At 42.1% G+C, this 11,200-nt stretch overlaps 2 protein-coding genes across 2 annotated transcripts; one reads left to right on the forward strand and one right to left on the reverse strand.

The window, feature by feature from the left end:
* Positions 1–11: 11 nt before the first annotated feature.
* aagab (alpha and gamma adaptin binding protein) lies at positions 12–2,521 on the forward strand. The gene is made up of 10 exons (XM_028430904.1): positions 12–172; positions 437–627; positions 706–802; positions 894–983; positions 1,068–1,151; positions 1,237–1,316; positions 1,462–1,558; positions 1,658–1,762; positions 1,843–1,892; positions 1,983–2,521. Exons 1-10 carry the CDS (start codon positions 79–81, stop codon positions 2,058–2,060), a joined length of 966 nt encoding a protein of 321 aa, XP_028286705.1. The 5' UTR covers positions 12–78; the 3' UTR covers positions 2,061–2,521.
* Positions 2,522–2,847: 326 nt separating this feature from the next.
* smad3b (SMAD family member 3b) lies at positions 2,848–9,234 on the reverse strand. Its single transcript, XM_028430903.1, has 9 exons — positions 8,748–9,234; positions 6,583–6,776; positions 6,343–6,477; positions 6,101–6,175; positions 5,958–6,008; positions 5,615–5,827; positions 5,377–5,514; positions 5,108–5,252; positions 2,848–4,543 (listed from the first exon to the last, which is right to left on the reverse strand). Exons 1-9 carry the CDS (start codon positions 8,948–8,950, stop codon positions 4,420–4,422), a joined length of 1,278 nt encoding a protein of 425 aa, XP_028286704.1. The 5' UTR covers positions 8,951–9,234; the 3' UTR covers positions 2,848–4,419.
* Positions 9,235–11,200: the final 1,966 nt, after the last annotated feature.

The raw sequence follows: 11,200 nt of genomic DNA on the forward strand, positions 1-11,200 counted from the left end.
GAGTTGAAAGGTTAACCAAGTTGATTAACGTCGCGCTAAGCTAGTAGCCGGAGGAGCTTTGTCTAAATATTGCTAAAAATGTCAGCGACAGAAGAAAATACAGACATGACCATTCCGTGTGTGGTTATCACAAGCTGTGACAGCGACTTTAAAGAAGAAGAGCTGATAAAACGTATGTAAAGCAATGCGTCGTGTGTATGTTTTAGCAAGCAGGCTAACAAGGCTAACTTACTCTTAGGACAATAAATGACGTCTGGAAGCCACTGTAAGATTGTGATGCATGTTAATAACTGGTTTGTGCAGTGTTGTTACTTGGTTAGCTTTTGTGTCGCTTAAATAATAATGCTTTTTATACGGGTTATTATGTTATAGAGGAGGCTAGATTACCTTAGCGTGATGTGTTTGTGTGATGATAACAAATGTGTTTTCACCTTAGAAATCCTCAGTACGAAGACTTTACCTCAGCCGACCAAGCGGGATGAGACAGTAGCGTGGTATCCTTGGACCATCAACAACAAATATTACACAGCGGATGTCAGGTTATGTGTTGTACCGAGCACTTTTCAAATGACATCAGAGATTGCTCAGTCCATGCAAGCTTTCATCGCATACTTTGACAGTAAAGTGGTAAGTTTTAGGAATAAGGGATATGTTAATAATTCTGGCACGTTTAATGATTATTATTATATGTGTGTGGGGATGCAGAAAGATGGACTGGAAAAGCTACAACCTTGGATATCCGTGGTGGAGGATCTGGCTCCAGAGGTGCTCATTCTGGTGTGTGACAGAGTCTGTGAAATTGGTTAGTCCTCCATCTCTGTTTCTATCTGAAAACACTGTGACACAGTTTGCAGCTACTGTATAACACATGCAGTGTTTAATTTATGTTGTAGGTGTCACCAGACATGACGCACAACAGTGGTGTTTGGCTCATGCGTTTGAGCTTGTAGAGCTCAATCCTCAAGAGCTGCCAGATGAAGATGGTGATAATTACAGACAGAAAACAGCATGCACATTCCTGATGTTTCTACATATCATTCCTAAATCATATTTGTTGTCTTTATCAGATGACTTTCCAGAATCAACAGGAGTGAAGAGAATCGTTCAGGCTCTCAATGCTAATGTGTGGTCTAGTGTGGAGATGAAGGATGGTGAGATGACATCATTACATAATACTGCACAGTCTTTTCATTGTTGTGTCTTTTTGGAGTGTGACTGTGTATCTCTGTTTAACAGGGCACAGCCAGGGCTTCGGTCTGATGAGCAGCTTAGTGGCATCCAGGCACAACAACCCACGCAGCTGCCAAGATCCACCCGTCAGTTGTACTTTTGTTTTAACCTTTTAATTTTATATTGATCAATACTTTGATTTCTTTTCTTTTCTTACTTGTTTGTGTATATTCTGCATTTTAAATCACACTGTATGAAGGCATACTGACGTGCACTTGTTTTCTGTGGCAGTCCTCAACTTCACCAGCAGAGGGCACAGTTGTTAATGAGGATGCCACTCGTACAGAAAGTAGTACAAACACAGGCACACAGGAGGACACAGTAGTTGGTAAGTTCATCAATCATCTGCTCATTCTTCTCAAACCAGTGCAAATGAAATAAAAGTTATTGTTCTATAATGACATATGTACTGTGTTGATCCCCACAGATGCAATGACTGACCTGGACATTCAGGAGCTCGCCAATCTCACTGCTGGAGATGCAGATGCAGACAACTTTGAACGCCTTTTTACCAAATTAAAGGAGATGAAAGGTTACTGGAAAACTGAACTCTCATTGGCCTCTCATCTTTCACATTTATGCATAACACATTCTCCATTTTTTAACCTGCAGATAAAGCTTCTTCATTGCCTCATGAGCAGAGGAAAGTGCATGCAGAAAAGGTAAGCAGCTTTAAGAGTTTTCGGTTTTATGGCTCAGTAAATTGCTTTTGGGATCGTGTAACATATTTGCACTAAATCTGCCTTTTTTAGGTGGCAAAGGCATTTTGGATGGCCATTGGTGGCGATGAAGATGAGATAGATGGGTTATCATCAGGGGAGGAAAGCTAGGAGAAGCTACCCATGACTCAACCTATTTCGCCCGACCCTCCCATCTTTCCCGGGGCCCTAGCAAGTTTCAGCGCCCCCTTTGATGCCCTGCTTGCACATTCGGACAGCAGAGTTGCTTACAGATTGCACTGTATGCATTATCATACTGCGTTTAGAAACATTTGATTCTTAGAATGAAATGATCGGTGTATTGTGTGAAACAGATGGATATCCTGATTAGAAGAGAAGCCGATGAGTGGGCCCTGATCCTTAGTCTACTCCTTGGACTCCTCGTTTTAAGAAGTTTGCAACAGATTATGATGTTGCAGGTGAAAAACAATGAAATGGTGGGAACCTTGATTTACTGGTAGGTGTTTATAGGTACAGTTGACTTATTTTTACACAATGTGCCTTATCCTCAGACGTTATTAGATTTAATTCATATGTGACAAATCAACATAAAACCTGTGAGTTCAATTTTTCCTCCTATTGTTTTGATGTGTGGCTTATTGTGAAACCATCACACACAGCAGAATAATAGGAATAGTGTTCATGTATGGGAATACCTCTGCAGTAAATAAAATGAGTAGTTCATACAAGGTCCTGTACTTGAATGCTTTTCTAACATGTGACATAGGCCAATTGATAGAATTTCACAATACTACTATTAAGTAGAATGAGTGTGGGGTTGACTTACATCTCATTTTCTATTAGCATCATCAAGTGGTAGCATTAATTATATCAAATACTAATCATGTACAGGGGGTTTTCTTAGTAACTGTCTACAAAATCTTTTTTTTTGCAATTTATTAAAATGTCACAGATGAAACAGTTGCCATTTGAGAACAAATATTAGGCTACATGGAAAAAAAGCTTAAACATAAGACTGTGAACATAAAACCACCAACTAAAAATATCAAGGAATACGAGTACTGATACAGATCTACCAACTACCAACTGTGCATTAGCACTGTAGTACACAAGTGTTTTAGCTCAGCACCGTGTAACTGTTTTAAATAGACTACATGGCGAGTCAGTCTCACGTCCTGTAGGTAAGTGCAGGATTAACATGGTGGGTTCATAGACAATGACCAAAGACAGTGAGAATATTACACATGCCTTATGTTGTACCAATGTACATGTAATATACATTATTTATTGGACAGGCAAATTACCACTACAACTAAAGCTTTACACTGATCAACACAGAAGAACTGGAAGTGCATCATTTACCCACAGGGAGCAGAGTGTACTATTGGTTAATATGTGAGAAGACCTGCGTTGTTTTCACTCCACATGCCACCAATGGATGACCCACAGCCTCAGCTGTTGTACCCTTCCCTGCTCAAGTCACATGGTGCCTAAATTCAATCAGTCCACAATGATGACTCACACTGTATGTATCATATGTCCCTATGATGAAATTACAGTAATAGCTGGTACAGTAATCCTGTGTGTCACATTTAATAACCAGTTGACCCAAGATAGAAAAGCTCATACTTAAGCAGGCCAAGTTTTGGCTCATTAAAGCAAAGTCTGATTATTGAATCCACCCATGCCAGAGGTCAGTCAGGTCCACTGTTTCAAGCAATGCATGACTACAATAAATCACAAGCTATAAATATTTATGTACAATCATACTGAGGCAATAATAAAAATATATTCCCATGCAGGACAATATGCAAAAATAACTTATAAAATGTCTCTTTCACTGAGCAAAATAGTTTTCATAGAAGGGTTCTTTAACAGACAGCAATGTTTCTGTGTCTTAAAATAGATAAAATACCAATTAAATGATCGATCAGATAACTGATGTTTTCATTAATGCAGATAAGTCACTATGGGCAAAGTACTTTGTACTTGAAATATTAAATGTATTCCATTAAATCACCACAGAGACTAACATGTTTCATGTTAATTCATAGTTCAATTGATAAATCAGTGATACTGGAACACTGACACACCAGTGATGGAAGTGCGTTCAAAATGTTCGTAAATTCATAGAATCAAAAATGTGTGGATGTGTATACAAGATGGCCAAACTGAAGCTGTTCCATGACTTCAACTCTGAAAACTAATGTAATTTCTACTAAAGACCAAGCACAGAGACCATATCTAAACATTGATGGAAACCTGCTGTAAAAACCACGTGGCCATCTGCTGAACCCATCAAAACGAACAACGTTCAAGTCCTAACATATGCATCAAATGGAGACACTGAAAGTCACTTAAAAAGTGCTATACATGTGATGAGAAATGTCTGACACAGGAAGAGAAATGATGTTTGGATGATTTGATGAATGGCGTCACTTTCCTTAATATCACTGAGAATAGAATTCCTACAGAGTTTAAGTGTGTGGCCGAGAAGCGAGTGCTGCTCCTAGGACACACTAGAGCAGTGGATGCTGGGGGAGCCCATCTGTGTGAGGACCTTATCCAGCCACTGCAGCGGACCATTGAGATGTAGCTCTATCCAGCAGGGGGTGCTGGTGACTGTCTGACGTCTGCAGGGCACAGAAAGAAAACACAGGTGCAACACAGTCAGTCAGATACAACCTCATACTGTACTGTCACTATAAGGCATGTGAGTGCAAATGTAACATCATTACAGTCGATGCACATATATAGTCTCAGTATTTTTAGTTGAGTTAGCACCAACAGTGAAACCAGGCTATTCCTGTAGTCATTCAAGTTTCTAGCAGAGATGTTTCTCTCCAAGGTGCTTGGTGCCAGAAATACAACACGCACCATTCATAGTCCAGTGGGAATCCCCCCTGTAAAGGGAGTCTGAAATATCTTCACCCCCCACTCTATGTGTAATGTCCCCTTCACCACTGCATGCCTGCTGCATTCTTCTTCAGCTGTACTATCCCCCATCACCTTCTTTGTTCCCTCATGAGTCTGTTACCGTCTATGCATAAAATCCATTTCATCTGTCAAACATTGGAATTTAAAGACACTCAAGGTATGATTAAAATAATCCATCCATGTCACCTGTGCTGAAAAATCTTCAAACTTTTTTTTATTTAGTCATTCATCTTATCAGTGCAATATAAAAAAATATTTACCTGTACTCAGCTCCCCAGCCTTTGACGAAGCTCATGCGAATAGTGCACATTCTAGTAAGCTGATAGACGGCCTCAAAGCCCTGGTTGACAGACTGGGCGAGTAGAGCAGCAAACTCCTGATTGTTGAAGATCTTAAGGTTGCAGCCTGGCACACAAAGACAATATTAATATGTTTAGTAGTGCAGAGAACAAAAACAGTCAGTGGGTCAGAGCTCAGTTACTCTGTGATTAGTTGTGTGTGTGTGTTTGTGCATCCCCCTCGTGCTGACCTGGAGGTATTTTGCACACAGTGGCAGGATGCCAGCCGTAACGCTGGTTGCAGTTGGGGCTTTGGACAAAGATGGCACTGTCACTAAGACACTCTGCAAACACTTCTCCACCAATGTAGTACAACCTCACACCCCGCCCTGAAAGAGACAACACTGTAACTAAGCACACCGAAACCTGATGATCATGTCAGATATAACAGATCAGAGCTTATGTTGTCCTGGTGATGCTAATGTGCACCTATGTGTCTACGCGTGAGCTCTACTGCTGAATTGCGGTTGACATTGGACAGCAAGCCAAGACAGAAGCGTTCAGAGTTGGAGGGGTCTGTGAATCCATCGACTGTGAGGGAAGGCTGGGACGCGTGGAAAGTCTCTCCTACACGCTGGTTCAGTTCATAGTAGGAGATGGAGCACCAGAATGCAGATTCGCAGTATGTGACAGGTTGTAAGTCTGGAGTAGAGGAAGGAGAAAGAGACAGCTGAAAGCTCATGCTAGGTGTAGAAACATTACATCACAAAGGAAGATCACATTTTTTCTTCTCTCCTGACAGTGATCAGCTGACCACTTTGATTTTGCTTACCAAGATTACTGTTTGTGGGTGACACAGGATTGGGCGACAGGCTGGGTGAACCTTAAATACAGTGGATATAGAGGGGAGGTTAGGGTCCATGATCAGGTGTAATTACATAAGCATGAGCACTGGGTTATAGTCATGTGAGTCACCTGTGTCCATGCTGTGGTTGAGCTGGTGATCATTTGGCTCACCATCCTCACTCAGGTATCCTGGTGGGGGAGTTTCTGTAACAGTGAAATATGAACAAAGACTCAGCTCTTCTAATCTTAATATAAAACTACACATTGTGGGCTTTTAGGTAGAACAACACTGACACGATTACAAGGAACCTTCAGTCTAAAAAATAAGGCCAGGTCAAATGAGTCAATAAACGGTTCCACATTTCTCTCACCAGGAATATAGTTGCTCTGTGGTTCAATGCCAGCAGGAAAATTGGTGTTTTCAGGGATGGATGGGCTGTAGTCGTCCAGTGGTGGAAACTCAGCAGGGATATCTGTATGTCGTGGCACGAGGACGGGAGGCAAGACTGGAGACAGACAAAGGACCACTTCAGTTCTGAACACAGTTTGCATGCAAAAGCATTATTTTTAGATACAACCATTTGCATCACGTAGCAATTTACTAGACTCACTTGGCGTCTCCACCCTCTGGTAGTGGTAAGGGTTGACACACACTTCATCCTTCTTTGTGTGAAAGGCAAATTCACAGTGGTCAACAGCCCTAAGCTCATGGTGGGACTGCAAATCTGGCCAGCGCCACAGGCGGCAATAGATCACATGAGGAAGCCCTTTTCTCTGGGAGACCTGCAGGCGTCCGTCTAAAGACCTGAAAGACACCAAGTCATTGAATATGGACATTAAACATGATAACATCTGTGTTGTTTCTCTCTTCATCCATGTACATTTGCAACGTGACTCAAATGGCTGAAAACAGAAAGGAAGGTATGAGGTGTGCCATAACAATCGAAACATCAGACCTCCACCACTGCTACCATTCAAACAGTAATCATCAGGCTACATCAGTGACAGCGCAGGCCTATCTTTCAGCACTACTTGGTGCATAGGTGGTGTGTTTGCTGGGTCAGCTGAGCCGTGCCTCTGCTGAGACAGGCCTGTGCTGAATCCTGTCTCACTGGTTTGTCACTCTGACACACAGCTGGACTGAGACAACCTTCCTATTCAGCAGAAAAAAACAACAGATGCAGAGTCGCCTGCCAGGGATTCACAAACATCCCCCATGAAAAGAGAAGCGAGAAACCACTTCCTGTCAAAAAATCAAAACTCAAAGGCAACCATAACCACTTTCATTTACATTACACAGGTGAAAAAAGCAAAAATATGATAAAAATACACAAATAATATAAAAAAACACACAAAAAATTGACCCAGTTCAAAAAAAAGCATTCTGAGCCAATTATGCTGTAGCGGCACACAGGGGTTACCTATGGCATCTATTGAAATGAAAAGTGCAGACCTTTATATAATTGCTTAAAATATGGTGCTGCCCTCAGTCTCAGAACAAATGTTTTCCTGCTGGTGAGGATTGCTCCAGGTACAATCACCACAAGCATGCACTTGACACCTTCCTCTGAGCCTCATAGGAGGAGGTGAAGGTGCAGCACAGTGCTGTAGTACAGAATCAATGACTCACTCCATCCCCAACAGATAGGAAGACAGCTGTTACTTGGCAGGCCTAGTCTCTCTGAACCCACAATCCAAACAGTGGCCCACGCCTCTGCCTGGAGCACATTCCCAAGAACTGAGAATACATTTTTATTAGAGGTTACCACCCATGCTCCGACTTCTACACATACCATGAAGGGGGACTCCCAGTTTTGCTATGGAGGACTGTAAACTTCAAAAAAAGTTATAATGTAGCTTGTCCTGCATAGCATATTTCCAGTAGGCCAAATACACAGACTTTTATATAGAAACAATAGTCCCCCAAAATAACACAAAATACTTACACATAGTGCATGCGAGCAATGCTTAACACTGAAGAAATTATATATTCACAGTCTGATATATTCACAGTCTGATCTACTTTTTATGTCCCTAGTTCATCCCTCTGAGAGTACAGAGGAATATCCCATATGGGGAATCCCAACCTGAACAACTTTCCCAGAGTGCAAACACACACACACACACACACACACACACTCCAGTCTAAACATCCTCTCTGAGTCAGGGTTCAGCTTCGTCAAACCCACTCCTTCTCCTGTTTATCACACGTGTGAACTGTGGACGTGTTTATGTAGCGCTTGGTGCACAGGCACCATGTCAGCAGCTAAAACTTAAACGTTTAACTAACACAAAGCACAACTGTACACATGCAAATTATACAATTCATGCTAACAGGTTACCAGTGGTTATTTTAGTTGCAAAAAACGTAGGAAGTTACACAACAGCCATCGTACTGTAATGTAACTTTAACTCACAACCATGTGGATTTCAGACTAAATTAAATGATCCTTTAAGTTAAGAGTTAAGATGATGTTAATGCTAATGCTAGCTTTAAATATTAAGGAGGGCTGTTTTGACTCTGGCGACTACAACTAACCATCAGCAAAAATCAAAACTAAAAATCAAAATCAGACGTTTCAGCTTCAGACATTTTCCACTCTATGAATACGGAAACTCAATTGTTTAAGATAATGTTAACAATCTGCAAAACAACTCAATAACAAAGCTCTTGACAGCTAACATTAGCCTAAGCTACCTAGCTAACCCCATGGCTAACGTTAGCTGTCATCAGCGCTTAGCTTGCTAGCTTAGCACACAGAGTGTCAGTCTTTACCTGGGTATGGTTAAACATTTCGTGTTGATATTCTGTGTTGTAATGGCCTTTTCCAACTCGTCCAGCTGTCCCGTCTTTTTTAACTTCTTCACCAGACTTTTCACAGCCTTTTCGCACCATTTCTCCTCCTGCCCGTTCTGCTCTCCCTTCTTCCAGCCCAGCAGCCTCTTCACAATTGGAGGAGTGAATGGTAATATAGACATTTTAAATTGCAACTAAAACAACTAGTTACAGCACTCAGAATGACCAGAATGACTCTTTGTCAGCTCTTTGTTACTGTAATAGCAACTGAATTCCTGCAGTTAGCTTGCAAGCTGAACTCCCAGACAGACCCGGGGCTCAGCAGCAGCAGCGGCGGCAGCGGCTTGCGTCGCAGGTTCCCTCCGCTGAAGTTGCCTGCCTGGCGGAGTGGACAGCAGCACCTCCGCCTGCCGTGCTAAGTGCCTGCCCCTCTTCCTCCTCCTCCTGCTGCTGCTGCTGCTGTTGCTTCTCAGTCAGCTGGTCTGTCCTCCACCTGTATCAGGCAAGTGTCAATGCAGTTTAACATTTATGCTCATAGACTTCCAACATTATTTGGAAAAAGGAAAAACAATGGAGAGTTTGCAATGGTGTGTCTAGTTAGACAGTAAGTACTAAATAAAAGCATTTCTCTTATAACCCTCTCCATGCACAGTATACTTTGCATTATAAAATAATCTGTCTTCTTAATTTTAATCCAGCTGAGTTATTAGTGTCAAAGGGTTATTTTACCCCTGAACCCTGCTGCATGCATCTATTCAAATTTAAGAAATGGAAAAAATGTTGTAATCAGAGATATGTCAACACTGTAAAGTGATCCAAGTTTTACATTTACTGTGTCCATGAATAGAAGAGCCTGAGGAGTAATCCCTTTGATCCCCTCATAAAAGTGATTTAATTTCACCTCAGATGCATCTTTCCAGAAATGGATGAGAGAAGTGACTGCGCATTCAGTGGCACTTGGGGGGTTTTATGGTGTTATTGATAAGTGCACCCCTGGCTACCGCCTCCAGTAAACAGCGGTGTGCCTGTGCTATAAATATCCAGCTGTCCACGCCCAGCCTTTCTATTAATAACCTCCATCAATGACAGCTGTCTATTTATAAGTATTTGGCATGGCTTCTTACTTCCTTCTTCTTAAATAAATATTACAGCTATCTTGGCAGAGTCACTTAAAAAGTCATATTAAAGGACTCTGTGTCAGCTGGTGACCATCAGAAGGCATGTCCTGTTTATAACCCTGATAACCACCAAACCAGATTAATCAGTTAAATGTGACCCACTTTTAAACAGATGGAGTGAACTATTATGTAAAATATCCAAACATAAAGTTGTTGCACAGATAGCATCCGTTTGTATCTGTGGGAAAAGCTCACACACTGTGTTTGAAGCATCCTTCAGCTGCTGATAAATGAAACAGACCACAGAGCAGTGAGCGCTGCTTCCTTGTGTTCTTGGACGATTTGCTCCAGGGCCGGCACCTTCTAATGTCAGGGGACAGGAGCCGGACAGCTGGTGTGGAGCGCTTCTGTGTGTGTGTGTGAGAGAGAGAGAGAGAGAGAGATGGAGGGCTTGTGTCAGACGGGGGGGCAGATGGGCCACAGCAGGCAGGAGAAGGTCTCAGGGACAGAGTAAAGAATGATTCTGGACAAAAGGCCTGACGGCTGGTGGAATAAGTAATGACTGCAGACAATCTGATGGATAACAATGGCATTGTGATGGAGCACTCGCCGGCTATGTGGGAAACAACCATCGTGTGACGGAGGGGCCCAATCAGCTGGGCTGCTGTCACAACAATACTTACACAAGGATGGAATAGCAGTTAGAATCCTGTGTGTTGTGACATTTTATGAAGACCTTAGAACTTATCCGTTCACTGTGCTGGTTACAAAAGTTCTGCTGGACCAATCATTTCTTCCTGCATATTATAGTTATTAATTCTTATAATTGTATGATTAAAAAAAATAAGAATAGGCCACATTTACCCTCCACACACCTGTAATTGCCTCAGCAGCTAATTGCAGAGTGCAGGGACTGGCTGTGGCTGTTCAGCCCCATGTGGGTGGGGTCCAGTTCCCACTACAATCTTCACCTCCTTTTTTAATCTCTCTTCACACTGAAAGCTGTTATCTGTTGCTCGCAGCCATCAATCTTTCCCCAGACAGAGGCACCTCCAAATCTGGGGCAGGAGTGACCTCCCTCTCTTCTCTTTTCCCTCCCTCTGGTCTGAACCAAGGGCGCCCTCAAATCCTCCTCCTCTGGTTTCATCCCACTCATGGAAATGTGGCCTCTTTAATCTGATCTCAACATTGTTCTTCACTGAACACATTAATACCTTTTTTCACCAAGGCCACACAACCCAAGAAATGTTTAGATCATCAGTACTCACAGTCTGTTTTTATAGGATATAAAATATTTGTATGGTGTTGAAAAGA

The sequence above is a fragment of the Parambassis ranga genome, chromosome 19 (assembly GCF_900634625.1).
Source record: "Parambassis ranga chromosome 19, fParRan2.1, whole genome shotgun sequence".
In the NCBI taxonomy this organism is placed as follows: domain Eukaryota; kingdom Metazoa; phylum Chordata; class Actinopteri; family Ambassidae; genus Parambassis; species Parambassis ranga.